The 18,336-nt window shown below is 38.9% G+C and overlaps 1 protein-coding gene across 1 annotated transcript in view; it reads left to right on the top strand.

Moving 5' to 3' along the window:
- CCDC6 (coiled-coil domain containing 6) overlaps positions 1–18,336 on the top strand; it is a 44,769-nt gene that overhangs the window by 8,491 nt on the left and 17,942 nt on the right. The window contains exons 2-3 of the mRNA XM_035539702.2: positions 10,256–10,405; positions 16,189–16,317. Of these exons, the coding sequence (XP_035395595.1) occupies positions 10,256–10,405; positions 16,189–16,317 (279 nt within the window). The remainder of the gene's footprint in view (positions 1–10,255; positions 10,406–16,188; positions 16,318–18,336) is intronic.

The raw sequence follows: 18,336 nt of genomic DNA on the forward strand, positions 1-18,336 counted from the left end.
AAAAGCAATCCTACAATGATACCGTTCAGTCCTGAATAAAAGTATAAATGATTCTTATCAAGTCAGAAGTGATAAAGTCTGATGTTTAATGCAGTGTAGTACCAAGTTTCTGTTCCTTACAGTTTAATTTCTACTTTCAGCAGATTGTTGGAAAAGTTTTTTTTTTTTTTTTTTTTCCTATAGTGGTGCAGTTGCCACTTTGTTTCCCTTCACTTCCAAATAAACAGCAAAAGCAGTTACTAAGAATTTTGCCAAATGGATTTTTTTATCAGTGCTTTTCCAAGAGCTTCAAGCAGTATGTATTTTGCACACCTGTGACAAATGAAGAGTACCATTTTTCTCCAGCTAGTGTTGCCAGGAACTGATTCATAGGCAAAACCCTGCCCTCATAGACCCTAAAGTAGTGACAGAATCAGGAGAGTGGACACGTCCAGAGAGTTGTCTCCTGAAGAGTAAATTCAACCTGAGATGAAGGTCTGTAATAACCTCCCTTTTCTTTGAAAATTGAGATATTTACCTGAAAGTTCTTGCTCCACAGGTGGAAAGGTTGGTAGACATTTCCTGTTTTTCTTTTTTTTTTTTTTTTGTGTGTGGTTACTTCTCAGTCTTAGACCTACTTTTCCAGTTCTTTTTGGGGTGAATAGTCAGGGATGATTGTATTTCCCCATATCCTGCAAACTTCTGCTCGTAGAGAGACAGAACAGAAGGACGTGGATCTTTCATTTTCCTCATTGTGTTCTCCTGCAAATTTAACAGACATGTTTCTTGTCTTGAAAGCCAGAAAAGTGGTTGCACTTCAGAATATTGTGGTATGTATAATAAGAGGTCTGAACTGTAGAGAAAAAATCTCCATTTACTGACTTGTAGGGAATCATAAGTGGAAACACTTGTTTGCTCTGATGGAATTAGAGCTAATACACATTAACATTGGGACGGATGGTGCCTTGGGAGCTTCATAACTGAACTGGCTTGGAACAAGGTGTGATGAACATCAGGAACAAGCTGACAAGTGCTTTTCCAGAAAACCAAAGTGTGAGGGAGGAAATAAGGTGGTTTTTTAAAGGAGCGCTCTTAGCAGGCTAGTTCTGTTGAGTGACTAGGCATGCCTTGCTAGTGGGGTGAAAACATTGCCATCCCTGACGATTATCTGTGTTGTATCGAAACGAGTCATTTAAAAAAAAATGTGTTTTTAAGAAAGTTGTGGAGGCACTGCATCAGTGATCCTACACGTTCTGCCTAGAAGCATGGGGTGTAACGGGGTAATGCTTGGGCTCTTGTCTCCTCTTGTGAAGAAGAGCAAGAGTTTTATATGAACATGCTTGCTGTGCTTTACCTGAGCTGTGTAAAGGGAAGTAGGGCTTTCATGAAGATGCCTTGGGTGGTCAACCTCTCTCTCCTCTCTGCCTGAATTTGTACTCCTCTGTCTGCAAAGAAAAACAGTTGTGACAGGATAGATGCTTTTAGCAAAAGCTTTCTGTGATTGCATTTCGTGCAGAAGTTTGTTGTTTTAAAACACAGGTCAGTGCCCGCTGGCACAGGCATAGATACCTATGTGAAAAGAGGCTATTCAGTAAATTAGTCACCTAGTAGTTATTCTTCTGTTTTCTTATTTTTCTTTTCTTTTTTTTGTTCTTTTGAATCTTTTTTTCCTCCTCTGAAACTTTGTGAGCATGCAATACTGAGTTTGCTAGTTGGTCAAATCAAGGCAGTGTATTTTGTAATTACCATGTGCCTACATTTAAAGATAAAATGTGATTTATCAGTGAGGGAAAAAGAGGTAGGTAATATAGTACTTAGAATATATTAGCTTAAGAAACAGTGCTAATTATATTTTTTGTGCATTAGACATCTGATATTACAGAGTAATCTGGACTGATTTGCAGCAGGACTGCATTTCTTTCAGATTCTCCTACTGAGTGGTGGTGTTGCTGGGTTTTAAGCTGGTATTGATTATTGGTTTCTAAGTAGCCCAATGCAATTGGATTGCATTGAACTGGAGTGTTTTAGATGCAAATCAAACATAAAATCACAACATTTCTAAAGAAGGGTGATGGTTCTAATGATCCTGTAGCCATGGAATATAACTTTTTATATTAAAAAAAACACAGAGAACTTAAACAAAAACCCCACCAGTATATGCTACAAGAGTTGCTATATGCAGTTTGATCTTTTTTCCCCTCTTTCACATCCAGAGGGCTGTGTTGTCAAAAAGTCAGGCAAACTTAACATGAAGCTACAAATGCAGCTATGTGTATATCTGTGTACCCATATATGCCTGCATCTTTATTTCATTTTTCAGCAGCTTTTAGACTGAGGCTGAACAAAAGAAAAACCTGTTCCATGTGCTTCTGTATTCTATTTGTTTTGCACTTATTGATTAACTAGCGAGCTATTTACAGCACAAGATTACCAACGGGTTGACCAGTGAAACAGCAGCAGCAGTGGATGCCAAAGAGTAACACAAAAACCTTTCAACTACTCATCGGTGAAGGTTTAGTAGAGAGATGCCAGGCTCCGGTTCAGTGGCCCTCGTGACTTTGTGTGCACACGCAGCAGCGAGGAGCATCTCATCTCGCCTGTATTTTGGAGTGCCTTGGCATGCATGCACATGGGAAGTGCGCCGCTGCGGAGTGTGCGGGAAGCGCGGTGCGGTCACACCTCGTGTGCGTGGGCAGCAGTGAGGCAGGGAAACGGCTCGGTGAGATGGAGCCACTCGGAAAGGCCTATGGGCTGGATTGCGTTTTCCTGCTGGGGCATTCCTGTCTCGGCCTGTAGCTGCTGCTAGCTCACGTTACAGGGCTTGTGTGCGGGAGGCAACAGTGGCTGGGAGCTCCCAGCTTCTGCCTGGCGATAGACAAGTATCAGGAAAATAGGCACTAGAGCTGTGCGTCTGGTCAGCGGTGTAGCTGCTACGGTGGTGTAGGTTTGGGCACTCACTGTAGGAAATGTTCAAACACAATTTGCCTCTGTAGTCCAGCTACCTTCCTTCTGGGGAGCTGTATTAACACCTATGCTTTAATTACACTAAGACCTGCACAAGGGTGCCTGATCATGGTTAAGCTACTAAGTAGAAGTGATTTGAAGGTTGATGCGTCTTCTGGGCCCTATATTGACATTTTCTTAGTTACAATGGCTTTTTCAAGGGCTGTGCTTTTATTAACTATTTAATGCCAGTATTTTGATACAATAAACTCCCTTGAAGAGAGCAGACTCCATTTTTATGTTTTGAAGAAAGGCATTTACATTATTTTTAAACTATTTAAATAAATTCAGGAATTCTGCTGTATTAATTCATAATTACATGTAACTTGTTGTAAGTTGTATACAATGAACCAAATACATTAAATTTGTAAGTATTCTTGCTTAGGAAATGACTTTCCATAACTTGCTTATTGCACTTGCACCACTTCTATATTTCAGTTGTGCAAGGCTCTTGCAGGTCAACATCAAACTGCAGAGAGAGAAGCTGTTTGAAGTGTTTACAGATCTGAAGTGGAATGGAATTGCATACCATCAGACAATTTACTGTATTGCTGATGCTCACAGATTTAGTGTGTATGAATACTGCTGAACAAGTTGGTATTTAGGAAGGTAGTCAATTTTGAAGGCTCCTTTAAAGTGCTGTTTCTTGCAGAGCTTTCCATACAGTAAGATGCATGCACGCGTATCTTGAATGTAACTTCATTTTTGGGAGAAGTTATCACAAGGCTGCGTGGGTGATGTGTAGCTGAAAACATCTGATTACAGTTAAAGCTGATGTGGAAGAAAAATGTGTCTCAAGTCATTTGTCTCAGCTCATTTCTCTACATGGTCTGTGCCGGTGGAGATGAATAAGGCAATAAGCTGGGTCGCTTTGTAGGTATCGGGTGAAAAACTTGCCGTGCCTGGAGTTGAGCAGCAGGGGGTTGTGACAAGTGTTTTGATGCTTCCAGCCAAAACCTGGCTGGCCTTTTAGAAAGGGGGTGGGAGGGGATGAAGGGGGGAAAGAATTGCCAACTATAAGCAGAAATTAAAAGAACTGTATTTTAGCACTTTAATGGCTCATCATACAGATATTTCTGTGTTACTGTAATAAAAGCTACATATCTTCTTCTCATACAGCAGAACAAACCTGCTGAAATGTAATAGGAGTTGTATTTTGAGGCAGTTCTGTGTGTGGCTTTAATGTTACAGGATAGGTAACATTTAGAGTAGTTGGAGTTAGTAGGTTGAAGTCTGGTGCTGGCTTATTAATTTATTTCCTCTCCTGTCAGTGTGTTGGAAGTAACATCTGTGGCACGACTGTAAGTTTAAGAAAAAATTAAAATGAAAGGCCCTTCTGCCTCATCTACCAGGTTTGCTTTAAAAAAAGAAAAAAGACCAACACCTGGGGTTTTTGAAGGAAACATACCAAGGCATTACTGCTTGGTTGTTGGTTTTTTTTTTTCACGAAAGTATGTGGCTTCCACTGTGTGCCCAAAGATAAGGATACGCAGCTCTGCTATTTGTGTAACTCCATTACTCCTGAAAATTCCTCTTAAAGAAGGGAAAAGGAAAAAATCTTAAAAGAAGAGAAGAAGAAAGAAAGTAAAAAGAAAGAACATACTTGTATGTCAGAAGTGAGGAAGTGACCCTGGGGCTTGCCCTAGATCGAACAGGAAATCACACTACGAATCGAACCCAGAGCTTGAATGCCAGCTCACCACTGTAACCGCAGGAGCGTTCACTCTTTGCTCTGCAGACAGGCCACCAGACTGAAGAAAGTGCCTGGCTGTGGGTGCAAAGCTGCCCCCACAGCACATGGGGACTTCAGCAGACCTTCACTGTCCTTCAACCCCACAGCTTGCTGCTGGGCAGTCACAGTAGTGTGTAGTGGTGTAAGCCTTGGTCTCTGAGCTGATTTTTGTTTCATGTTCCTGAGAATTGCTTTTCCCTAGGACGCTGGTTGCAGTGGTTTGTATTTCTCCTTGTCTGAAATGTGCAGGGTGTGCAGCGTGGTTGTTTCAGGTGCTGCCGGAGGGTTTGTAGGAAAAAACAGCTCTTGCCTGCAGTGTAAAAGTTCCCCCGTAAGGGAACAGTATCAGTTCACTGGAATATTTATTTCATTTGTAGACCGAGAGTTTTCCATATTTTAAACTGGTGCCAGAAATTGTGGCCAGAACAGTATCTTTAGTTAGCAATGCTAGAGGAGGGGTGTGCACTACAGCAGATTTGGGAAACGTAGATCTTGTTTTGTGCAAGAATTTTATATTTCTAAAATCCTGCTGTTGTGACTTACTGCTCTTCACGCCCTTTTTACCTCTTCCTGTTTTCTCGTAGGACTTTGGGCCAGGCTGCTTTCTGAAGAGACAGCTCTAGTTCAGCGTAACATGCGCGGCAGCTGAGATCATCCCTTCTGAAGCTGCCCCAACCTTTCAGGCTATATTCAGTAGCAAAGATTGAGTTTCTTTTGTACAGCCAGCAGATTAAATTGCTCTTCAGCTCCATCTGCAGGCTTATATTATCCATAGGGTAGTATGCATATGTCAGTTCCTTGATAACGTAGTATTTACGTTCACTGAGTGGCTCTTGGATTGTTGAACCTGCTTCCTTACCTCTTTGCAGTACTGGGGAGATTTGTGAAACTTTTAGAAGAGCTAACCTGGGAGGAGAAGGGAGCATAGATAACTGAAATTTTTATTTGACTTTGTTAAAGCTGATGCCTCATTAGAAAGCCTGGGTTTTGCCGTTTCATAAAATCTCACCATTAAGGCACTGTGGTTGGAATATGGTACAGTGATCAGAGAGACAGCAGCCCACCAGAAGCAGAAACTGCTGCAGGAACTAGAAGCAAGTGGGCAGAGGAAAATCTAGCAGCGTGCACTTTGTCTGCTAGAGATATATTTACAGGAAAAGCTGACAGTGTAACAATAAGTTAAACCTAAACTTTTCAGTTTAGACTAGTGCATGCAGCATGTGGAAAAATAACTTGTGATGAGATTCACTTCTCAATGCTATACTCAGTTACTATATACAATTTAAGAGAAATATGTCTCTTTTTTCTTTTAAAAAGCAGCCCATTGGGTTGTAAACTCACAAGGATGTGTTTTTTTTTTTTTACAACACACATCAGCTCTACTAGTAATCAGGATGTCCCATTCTATTGCAATAGAAATGGAAAAAAAATCTTAAAAAATACAAGAATTTCTATGCATTTCATGTGCATAAGAGCGTTTTAAAATCCCCTCTTCATCCTTTATTTCTTGCAAAATAACATGATAGTCTTTGACCTTTATGTTCTCGACCACAGTAGTTACAGGTTTTTCCTCAGTGGGTGTGCCCGTGCAGTCCTGTGAGTTTGAGACATGGGGACAGGTGGCTGTGGCTGTGTTTCTGCAGGAAATCTGTGCTGGAAGCACATTGCTCGTTTCAGGTTTCCAGAGACTGACTGAGACGGTGTTATCATTTTATATCACTCAGGGTCTCAGCAATTTGTTTTGTAATCTGGTATACAGAATGAAGTGAATTGCTGTTTGTGGATGTTGAATGTAATATGAGTAACAGGAACCACGAACTCTGTACCTTCACAGACCCACTGTCTCTGATTTCCTCACCCTTTCTCATTTTCTGCAGATCCTATCAGGGCCTCTTTTCAAATGCAGATACTTCATAATGAGGCAGATTGTTTGTATGGAAACACAGTGTGTATATATATGACCAGAAAAATATCACAGTGACAGTCTGTGCAGGAAATAGGATGAAAAACATTTTTTACTGCCTTGAAACATCAGCTTGACTGTGGGCTAAATGAGTAATAGTTCCAAGATTTCAGGCATTATTAAGATAAACATGAATAATTTTATCATTTAAGATAGTCAAACTATCTCCAGTGTAATGATTAACACGATAAAGGGAAAGAATCAGAATGGAAGTATGCAGATTTAGAAGAAATATGGTAACACTTGCTGTGCTTTTTATACCCAGTCTCATAACTGTAGCATTTTTTTTTTTGGACTAATAGTTTGTGTTGAAATTGCTGACCATCGGGTAATTTCAGAGGATGTTCATTGTATTACATTTGATGTATGGATATCTGGAATTTACAGATCCTATTTGGATTTATAGGCTTCCTGTTTGTTTAGCTGAGGAATATGTTTCTGGTGTACTGGAGGCAGATGTAATCCTATTCAGCTTTTCCTTTGAGCCACCTGAATCAAGCCGGTGTCCTACGCAGTGTGGGCAGCGGGGTTGTTCCTGAGCAGCCTCCTCAGGCCGAAGGTGTGGCCCTTCGGTCCTTATGGCCCCGTGCCAGAGCTCTGCCTGTGTGGTAAGCCAGTTTAGGAAGCTGATCCCGGAAAGAAAAATGGGAGGAGGAGAGGAAAGGATGACTGCTTGGGTGTCTCCTCCTGCCTGCTCTGGCCCATTGCCTGCTTGCCTCAGCTCCAGTGCAGGCGCTGAGGAGGGGCAGAGCTGTTTGCCCAGGGCTGGGTAGGGATGCTGGCAGCTCCCAGGCATGCTGACCTAAGCACCCAGTATTAATGTGCCACCAGCATCTGGCTACGGGGTGCTGCTCTTCAGGTCAGTGCTGCAGTGCTCTCGTGTCAGAGCTTTAGATGGGTGCAGAGCAAACTGGTACAAGTTAGAAATGAACAGAAACCTAAGTAGAAGTACCTTGCCTCTTTATTTTAGAACCCAGTGATTTCTAATTTAATTTTAGGTATGCCTGGTCTGTCTTTCTCGGTTTTATTGTCTTTGAACCATTGAAAAGCAGACACCAGTAGAAATCCTGTGGAGTGAAGACAATGGAGGAGATGGTTTTGGAACAGAACAAATGAATTTTAACGATTTGAGGACAATGAACCCTTGCAGTTTGACTTGTTTACTCTGTTCTGACATTTCTCTGAAGACATAAGATGTTAGTAGCTCAAAGTAAAGCCACATTTAGAAAGTGATAGTGTTATTGAGATATTAGATTCCTTGTGTTGTAGAGTTCTGAGACATAAAATTTTAAAAGCTGACACTTTAGTATTTCTTCAAACCTTCTGGGCATCCATATATTGTCCTGATGTGACAAGTGATGCTACCGATGCCAAACGTGCTGGAGTAGGGGTTCTCTGCCAGTGAGATGCAGTAACATTAGAGCATTAGCAAAGAGGTGCTGTGCAGGACCTAAGCTAATAAACTAAGCCAGATCTTTTTTTTCTTTTTCTGTCTTTTTCTCCCCTCCCTCAGCTTGGGTTTGTGCCAAGGGAGAGGGGAACTGGTAGCAGATAATGAGAAGGGCCAAGACACAAAAGCAGTAGAGATGGGAGAAGACTCAAGAAAGCAGTGATGAGGATGTGAAGAGAAAGATGGAGGGAGGACTCAACTGATAAGTTTCCAAATTATTGCTCTAGGTTTTATGGTACTGGAGATACGATGAGGATATTTACATTGTCCCTGTTGTTCTGCCAGCTTTAAAGACAGTTATGTTCTTTAAGGAACTTTTCTTGTTGGCACGGAACGTGTCTCTGGTTAAGTAATTGCCTCTTGGAATACTAGGGAATACATCATTACGGCTAAAAGATCACTGGCACAATGAAATCCTTTGAGTGCCTTCCATTGTGCAGTATGTATAAAGAGATGGTTATTCTGGCACGTTTTGGGCAGAAGATTATGGAAGTTAAACTTTCAGTAAAACTCCAGTTATGCTTTTTGTTACTTCTTAAATTTTTCTCTCTCAAATTTTACCACAGTAAAACCTAGTGAATCTTTATGTATTGCTAGCTATAAGCTGCGTTCTATTTCAGATACATTCTACTTCATTAGAATCAAGGCAAATCACACATCTGCAGTTCAGGTGATGTGGATTTAATTGTAGGGAGTGAAAATATTCCTTAACATTACGTGGTCTCATTTATTAAAAGTTGTGGCTTGGGAATTCTCTGTTTTTGTCATCTCATTGTTTCAGGCTGGTTGTCCTTTGATTGTGGAATCAGGAGTTGGCTTCACCCCTCTGTAGCTGCAACCTTTCATTTGCACATATGAAATACCCTTTGTGCTCTATCAGAGCAGACTTTCAAGAGAACTTCTTTATTCCATTTATGAAGTTTCTGAAGTCTACAATAAAAAAAGAAGGAAAGAAAAGAAAAAGAAACATCTGAATTGCAGTGCTAGTGAGCTGCCTTTCTTTGTAGCAGTGCCTAGGTAGTCTAGGAGAGCTGAAAAGGAAATTGTCTTCTCTAGTGATTTCTTCATGGGGAAGATTTCCAACAGAGCTCTCCTCATTTGAAATTTGGAAATCCTCAGGGTAAAACTACTGCATGCAGGGGTTTTGTTTGTTTGTTTGTTTTTTAAAGTTGATTTTGTATGTAGTGAGGGAGCAGGTCTGAGAAATAATCATCGAATCATTGAATATCCTGTGTTGGAAAGGACCCACAGGGAACATTGGGTGCAACTCCTGGCTCCACACAGGACCACCCCAAAACCAGACCCTATCTCTGAGAGCGTTGTCCAAACACTTCTTGAACCCCAGCAGCTCAGTGCCGTGACCACTGCCCTGGGGAGCCTGTCCCAGTGCCTGACCACCCTCCGGGTGCAGACCATTTCCCTGACACCCAGCCTGACCCTCCCCTATCCCAGCTCCATGCTGTTCCCTCGGGTCCTGTAGCTGTCCCCAGAGAGCAGAGCTCAGCGCCTGCCCCTACACTCCCCTCGTGAGGGAGCTGTAGAGCAGTAGAAGAATGTTTCCTGTTGGGCTGGTGGTTGAGCAGAAATCCTCATGATGTGAACTGTGCTGCCGGTGGCTGGGAAGCAAGGCATATCTGCATGAAAGGATAAACACATTATTTGACTCCTAGAGAACAGTGCTGTAATCAAAGGGATCTAACAAGAAGGCACAGTGCTGAATGCAGCACAGTCTCAGATCCATGCTTCAGCTCTTATTGGAGAACGTTTAGAGAAGTTTGTGGTTTTTTTTGTTTCTTTTTAGGAATAACGAAGGTAGAAGTTGATATCTCTGAATCAGTAATCTTTTTATAAAGTCTAAAAGGTCGGGGTGTTCATGCATTTGGTTGGGAGAAGCCACTTTAAACCATCAGTGTAGTTTCCAAAGTGGAATGATGGGCAATAAAAAGAAAGATGCTGTACTGCTAGAAAAGATAACAGCACTTAGATTCATCCTACTGTTCTCCAAGATGAAAGGACAAGATTTAAGAAAAAGTGGGGAAGAAGAAGGGAAATATAAAGGGGAACAGAGTAGTTGTAATTTTTAACATGGAAACTTGCTTCCTTTCTTAAAACTGTCTTTATTTCACAGCAAGCAAGGGCAGAGCAGGAAGAGGAATTCATCAGTAATACTCTGTTTAAGAAGATTCAAGCTCTGCAGAAAGAAAAAGAAACACTTGCAGTAAACTATGAAAAGGAAGAGGAATTTCTCACTAATGAGCTCTCAAGAAAACTGATGCAGGTAAGTGGTTCCTTTGCTGATGTTTCTCCCAAGAGCCTCAGGGCCGAATGGTGGTTGAACTTTTGATTTTGTTAGCATGACTGCAGCCAGAGGGACGTGGTCACGTTGTAGCTGTTTAGAGCTGACACTTGATAAATGCTAAGTACAGTAACTGTAGTGAGTGTTTTGTTTTTTTTTTTTATTTAATACATTGATGTAGAGTTTGCATCTCCAAATGCATACTGTTGAGAACCGGAAAGTTTTCACAGAGATGCAAAGAAATAGATGTAACTTAAAGTAAATGCTAACTGTTCAACAGAATAGTTGCTATTTAATTTTAAAAGTTAGTGAAACTGACACTTTTTTTTTCCTGGAGTATATGATTTTTAAAAGGAGTCCTGAAATATTAAACTTTGCATATAAAAATGTGCAGTGATGTTTGAAGGTTGCCAGGAGACTATCTGTAAGTTTATCCATACTTTTAACAAAACAGTTCCTTCTCTTTAATCAAAATGTTATTATGAGTTGGGTGGTAAAAGTAAAAAGTTTAAGGTGCTGTAATGACATATGACAGAGAAACTTCTTTTGATTACCCATGCTGCTAATTTTTGGAGACTAGGTGAATATTTGTGGAAAGTATTGTACATGCTTGCTCTGCTCTGAGAGACATGCTTAAGTATCTGCTATTGTCCTCTGAAGGAGACAGGGCAGTAAGTTAGGTGAATCGTTAATGAGACCCACTGTGGCTCTTCCCCTGTGATTATTTACAACCTCTCCATGAAAAACTAGTTGAGTTTAAAGAACCTGATTCGTGTGTTCTAAGAATTTCTTCTATTCTGTGGCTAAAGACTTGAGACATGCTTAGCCCTGCAGTTAGGAAATGCATTGTGTCTAAAAAACAATTAGAGCTAATCCCATCTGACACTTTCCTTAATGAAAGCTGGGACTTCTGTGACTTTGTCAATGTAATGCCTAATGTCATGTAGTACGTTAAGCATCAAGAAAACTTTTCCCAATCTTGTATTTACTTTTTCCCTGTCTTTGAGGACTGATGAAAATGTTTCTGAATAAGATTTGCATTTGCTTTCTAAAGCATACGTTTTCACAAAAAATAAAGCAGCAGATGGTAGTAAAAAGAAAAAAAAATAGGTATGCGTGGGGAGATATTGAGTGTTCTTTTCTATTTGAAGATGTCAATGTTATAGAAAAATCTTCATACTAAAGTCTCTTCCAGGAAAGGAAGAAATGATATGCCAGGCAATGTTGTTTGAAAGGGCTATGTAGAAATCAGTGACAGAAGCAGGTTGCTGGGGGCCATACCACTACATTGTGTGCAGCAAAGTAACACTTTAAAAGGAAAAGCATGAATTACACTTGATTTGACTGAAGGATTTTAGACTTGCACAAATGTGTACTGCACAGGTTCTTCAGTAACTAAATTGACTAATTTTTAGTAATTGCTTAAAATACACTTTGCTGGTAAGATTACCTTAGCCTTTTCCTAGACTTCAACTGTCATATACATTCTGGAAAGTGAGAGATTGCTTTAAAGCTGTATCTATAACAGTTCTTAAAATGTTAGTATTATACAAAGTAGGTTTGCACATTACAGAGAGAAATACAAACTTATTGTCAACTTAATACTACAACGAATTTTTATAATTTTCTGCTGTGGGCTTTCGGAAAGTATCCTTTGGCTGTCATCCCAAATTAGGGAAAAGTGTAAACAATCAGTGATCCTCAAAATGGCCAAAAGTGTGCTGCATTGTAGTGTATGACATAATTCTAGGGCATTATGCTGTTTACCCGTTGGAAGTTCAGGTATAGCTTCATTCTCACTATTGAGAGAAAGATTCAGAGAAGCAAAATGAAGTCATAAACTTGATGAGGATATTCTAGCCTTTTATTTGGCATCTGGAGAAAATCCTCAGTTTTGGATTCATCATCATCCAGTAGATATTATCCAGCTTTCAGTAGGCAAGCCGCAAGTTCCTGCTGAAGGGAAGTAACAACATAGCCATAACTACAGGTAAAATTCTGACCACTGCGTGCTTTTATTGAACAGTATCTCAAAATTTGTTTTATGTGACTTTCCAGTAAGTCTCATTCAGCTTTTGATAAATGTGTTTATGTCAACCAGATTTTAAAAGGTGACAATTTTAAAATGCACCGGTGTTCAAAATTGATAGCACTAGAACTGTAATTTTGGCCAATATCATTAGGTAACAGTTTTTGAAAGTCCTTTGTTTTTCACAGCTGTAGGGGCTTATGTATTGGTATTCAGAGCAGCATCAGGAATGAGCTCCCAGAACGCTGATACGCTTGACATGTGAAAGCTGTCTGCCAGCACGAGCTGCAGCACCCCTCACTAATAGCCCAGCGAGAATTCCCCAGTTCAGCATGATGTGCCTTGCTATTACAAAACATTACGTTACATCAGGTTTTTGATGTAGTTGTAAGAAACTAAATTTGAAACATTCAGTGTATGCCAGACTGATTCTGAACATACATAGTAGCATGTAAAAAAAAAAAAAAAAGCATTTCCACTGGAACACTGCTGTCTTCCTGTGGCCAGGCTTTCTGGTGGTACACTATTGCTTGATAATAGCCATTTGTAACTATGGCATTAACTTTTGCTGATTCTACAAGCCCAATAAATAACTGTATGTTTTTGCTGGTTAAAGTTCCTTTGATTAGGATAATTTTTGATTTTTCTAGACTGAAGGTGACAGATATAAAAGAGAGTATCCATATCATAGATGTTTTGGAGTAAACAAAAGATTTTCATCATATACATTCCTGATACAGCTTTTATAAGCCTTTATATAAATTCACTATACTTTCCCACATACTCTGTATTTTTGTCTGCCTGGCTAAGCACCTGAAAAGTTGGGCACAAGTATTTTTTTAGGCTCCTTGATTCCTAGTCATTAGAGAATAGTGGTAGCATTTTACAGAGTATCACTAGAACTGTTTCGATGCACAATATATTCTTGCAGCTGTGTACATGGAATTTTGAGTTACTGTTTTGAGGTTTAAAGAAGTAAATCTTGAAAATCACATCTGTTGTGAAACGAGGCTACTCTAAAGAGTAATCAATTTTTAATATTGCTTTAATTTGTAAAGTCAATTATTCTTTAAGTTGTCCAGCAGTCTATTTCAAAATCACAGATTTTTCCATATCATTATTTTTTTGGAAGTGCAAATTGCTCCTAGTAAGTACCTGGCCTTGGAAGTAAAATGTTAAGACTTATGGAGATAATAGTGTAATGAATAGTCAGGAGAATTAAGTAGTTGGGAAGCTATAGTGAAAGGTTTCTCATGCAAATCTGATTCTTGACAATTCTTTCAAAAATTGTAAGCATGTTGACATAAGCTATTACCCTTCCTGCTCTCCAAAACACCATGTGTCAGCTTGAGGATGCAAATAAATAATAATTGTGTGAAATAAACAGAGTCAGCTCATCTATCATGTATTTGATGAACATCTGCATGTAAAGAGGAGTCACACTGGTAGGAATTTGTTAATAAAAAGGACCTTCCGGATGCATCAGAGGAGGAATTGGACAACTTTTAAGGGCTGGAATACTAAAAATAGACTGTTAGGACAGTGTACAAGGTCATAGTCTGAGGGACAAGTGAGATTTGTATTTTTTTTTTTTTTTGAAAAGGGAACTTCATCCATTAGCTCCATTATTTCAGGATAACACTTCCAGCTGTCCCAGGGAAGGGTCGTAGAGTAAGGAAGTAAGGAAAATGTGGTCCTACATTGTATCAGGAATCATCTCTGTAGAGAGAAGAGGAAATTACTGTAGTTGTGTAGAACTTGCCTGAAGTAAAGTGTGCACTCTTACTGTTAAGCTTTATATTTGAAAGCCCACTTCTCTAAAGTATTTGCTCTCTTGCCACAAGTCCATATCTGATCTTGTGTAAATGCTTACAGTATCTCTCCTACAGTTTTCACATGCATTTCAGGGTCTGTAAGGCATTGTCCTGAAGGTGATGTGTTCTAACATTTTTTTCCTTCTCTTCAGCTGGCAGCTATACGTGTGTATGTAAACAGTTGTTACTATAATTGCATAAAATTTAGAAGTTTGAAAATGCTCTCTCTACTTCTTTACTAAGGAAAATAAACACCTTGTCTCAGTGTTAGCAATTCTGTTTCTCAGTGATAGGTTTTCAGCATTAAATTTTTTTTTTTCTGATCAAAGCCAGTGAAAGGGAAGATTTTACAGAATTGTGAGTGACAGATACCATTAACATGTGTTTTGGGGGAGTGCTAGTACTCTTTTCTTTCCACTTTGAATAAGTCATTTTACTTCCTGGTGTATTTATGTTCAAATCAGAATAGAAAATGTTCCTGTAGTCAATCTTTCCTGCCTTTACTTATTAGCCTTTTGATCAGCTAGAATCGTCCTTTGGCTACGGTTCACACTCCCAAGAAAGGATTTAATAGATGCTACACAGCAGCTATAGATCTAACAAGCTTCATCAGTTCCTGTGTGATGCAAATTCCACACAAGCTTTAGAAGAAATGATTTGCCAAACAAGATTTTGTTCTCACAGCTCAATTTGTTTTAAATATGATAATTGCATTTGTGTATAGGACATGAGAGCAAGAAATAGTATTTGCTGGTAAGTTGGCTTGAGGTACCTTCATATGACCATACCAGCAGCCTGACTCACTAAACTGTCTGCAAATGCTAGCAGCCCCTAACCAGACACTTTGTTAGCAGCATCTGGCTTTAGGCTGAGTAAGAGATTTTGGCAACGTGCCTTTTCACACAGTTTATTTTGCTAACTAAATATAAGCTGATTACAGCAACTGGCTTTGATTTCAATTTTTAGCTAGGTGAAAGAAATAAAGTGTCTAGAGCAAAGTGAAGATTGATGAAAGTGCGAGCACCTTGAGCTAGGTCATCTGCATGCTGTTTGCTCCTTGTGCGCCTTGGCTGTCTTCAGTCTTAAACTTGAGGCTGCTGGATGGGGTAGAGGAGAGATTTAGAAAATTGAAAAACTAAATGGTATCCTGTTCATATGAAGACTGTTTTTTCCAACCAAGTTGAACTCCATTACTGAAGCAAGAAAATTGCTTTGTTGTTTATCAAACAACACAAACTGTATCTTGATTTATAAGTGTGAATGTAACTTCTTGTTCTAATGAAAAATCTTAGCAGCTCTGCGTTTTCTCACGCAAGAAAAGAAACGGCTTTATTTTTGACTAAAGAGTTTAACAAAATTTCCCAACCATTCAACCTAGAGTGGCCAAAGTAGCCTCAGTTACTATTGCTCTGTAGTCCAACTGGCTTCCTCAAGTGCATGGGAATTTCTGTGAACTTAAGGAATTTTTGGAGAAAAGTGTGATTTTTTTTTTTTAAGTGAATGGAGAAAACTCACTTATTTTACACACCATTCTGGTGTTTACTTTAATATGTGAAAAATGAAGTCTTAGTACTGATAAGCCCTGAAAATACAGTTGAACTGTAGACTTCTTCCATATGTATGTTGCCAAGCTGTTTGTCTGTCTTCTGTTCTCTCCACACTCGCATTTCTGCTCTGAATCTTTTGCCAGGCTACATTTCAGACTATTTTGTCTCCAAATAGCAGAAAAATGAACTGAATTAATGAACTAATGAATTTTAGCTTGTTGAGGAAAGACTGTTGGGTGCGCTGTACATTTTGAAGTCTTTTGAGAAGAATTACCAATAGAGAATTTAATGTTCTGTAAGAATCAACATGTAAATAAATGTAAAAATGGGGTGTAACTTCTGTTTAAAATACTTCCATATCTCCTAAATTTTTAGCTACAGCATGAGAAAGCTGAACTGGAGCAGCATCTAGAACAGGAACAGGAATTTCAAGTGAACAAACTGATGAAGAAGATTAAAAAACTGGAAAATGATACAATTTCGAAGCAGCTCACCCTGGAGCAGGTAACTCCTCGCTTTCAAAATTATATGATTGTAAAACAAAAACAAGGATTCAAAAAAAGTCTATTTATTTTGTATTAGGTTTGACTTTATTTTTAAGTCTGTAAGAAACTGGCCAATATCAACAATATAATTAAAAGAAAGTGATTTTAACTTGTAGTCAAAGCAGTACAGCATTAACAGAATTTATTATGAAAAACTTTTTTTTTTTCCCATGGCCTTTATGACTTTTAGTACCCTTAATGCAGGCTTTCATGTTGGCTGGACAGCTGTGACTATTTTGCAAATGCAACTTACTTTTTTGTAAGTTATACTTCTTGTTGCTGTTTGTCAGCTTCCACTGTCATACTACTGTTGAGAAAGACTGTCATTTCTAATAGCAGGTAGGCACAACAGTAAACCATATACATATGGTCTAGTCGTGCTGTAGGTCACCCTTTTGTGGTAGCTTGGGTAGCACAAGACTCGATTGTCAGATGTCAGCTCTGTGTATACTCACAGATTCGAGATTGACTATGTCCAGTTCCCTTTCTCCCTGGAGAGAGCAATGAAGAGGAGAGATAAGATACCACTTGTTTTGGTCTTGTTTCTACTGGAAATTTAGACTTAGGGATTGCTTCTATGTCAAATTTTAGGCATGTGTATCAAAGCATCTTGGTGGCATTAGTAGGAATCATTTTAATATGAAGGCAAACAGATGAAAAAATACAGGCTTATTAAAGAACTTCAGTTTTTCTAGTTTGTGAAATTCCAGTAATTTTGAGTGGTGAAAATATAGTACATTATTCCTGAGAATTTGTTTGCTGTTCTTATCAGATGTGTAATTTTTATGTTGCTGATAATCTGAAATTCTACCTTTTTTTTATTTGACCGTCTTATTTCAGATGAAATTGTAGGTAAATTAATAGCTAGCTTAATGATAAAATGGGTTTTCTCAATTCTTACGCTAACATTTTGTACAGGTCGATCTGTGGAACGAACTTAAACAAAGAAGTAGGAAGATGTAGTTGCCAGCAAATCCTTAACCAGCGTGGAAATTAATGAGATCGAAATAACTCTCTTAGCCACAAGGTGGTGGTGGTGGCTACATAATCAAAATTGAAATGAATGCAAAGTAAGATTGCAAATTAAGCTGGTTTAGTCTTTGAAATAGAAGCACAAGCCACAGCTGGTGTTTTAATAGTATTTATTTTTGTATTGTTATGGACACACAGAGACTTGTGAAATTGTAACATTTGATTTTTTTTCTACATTTGATATCAACAATACTTCTTTTGTAAAGAAGTGTGGAAGTTCAGTGATGAATTAGTTCATTTTGGTGATATCAAGTCTTTCTCTCAAATACCTGATCTTGAAATCTTACTTCAATTAAGAAGGTGTTAAAGTTGGTTTCGAGTCTTACTTTGAAAGTCCGTGTGTATATAAGTGTAATCCAATGTATATCTTAATTTCCTCTTGCAGTAAGATACAATAAATCTCAAGTTACTTTGAACTTCAGCATGCTTTCTTGGGGCATGTGCTGTACCTAATAAGAAGCAACCAAAAATTGTGAGCAGAGCAATTTTAAGGAGAGGGGATTGTCACAGCTCTTCAACAAGAGCCCTGTTAAACAAGACTTGGAAGGAGTACTCCAGGAATGCTTTGAATGTAACCTCCTAGAACGGCATTACTTTTCACTTCATGAGATCTCTATCACTGTAACCAGTGATCAGACAGTTATAACATGTTCACCAATTACTATTTTTTAAATGTGGAACATGAATTATCTGTGCTTTGATTCCTTCCTCCTTTGCTTTCTCTCATCTGGAATGCTTATGGCACAGGTGATGAGTTAGCTGGTTTGTAGCAGTGATGGTCACGTAGAATGTTATTCCTAATTCAAAAAGTAAGGTTGCATCTTAAGTTTCATATGTGACCTGATTTGATTTCTTTAAATCAGCTTCAAGAAGCAGAATATTATTATCTGAAGGCTAACAGTGAAGAAATTTGCAACATGTGACCGTTTCATTAACAGAATGTTTT

This window comes from Cygnus atratus, chromosome 7 (genome assembly GCF_013377495.2).
Source record: "Cygnus atratus isolate AKBS03 ecotype Queensland, Australia chromosome 7, CAtr_DNAZoo_HiC_assembly, whole genome shotgun sequence".
Classification (NCBI taxonomy): Eukaryota; Metazoa; Chordata; class Aves; order Anseriformes; family Anatidae; genus Cygnus; species Cygnus atratus.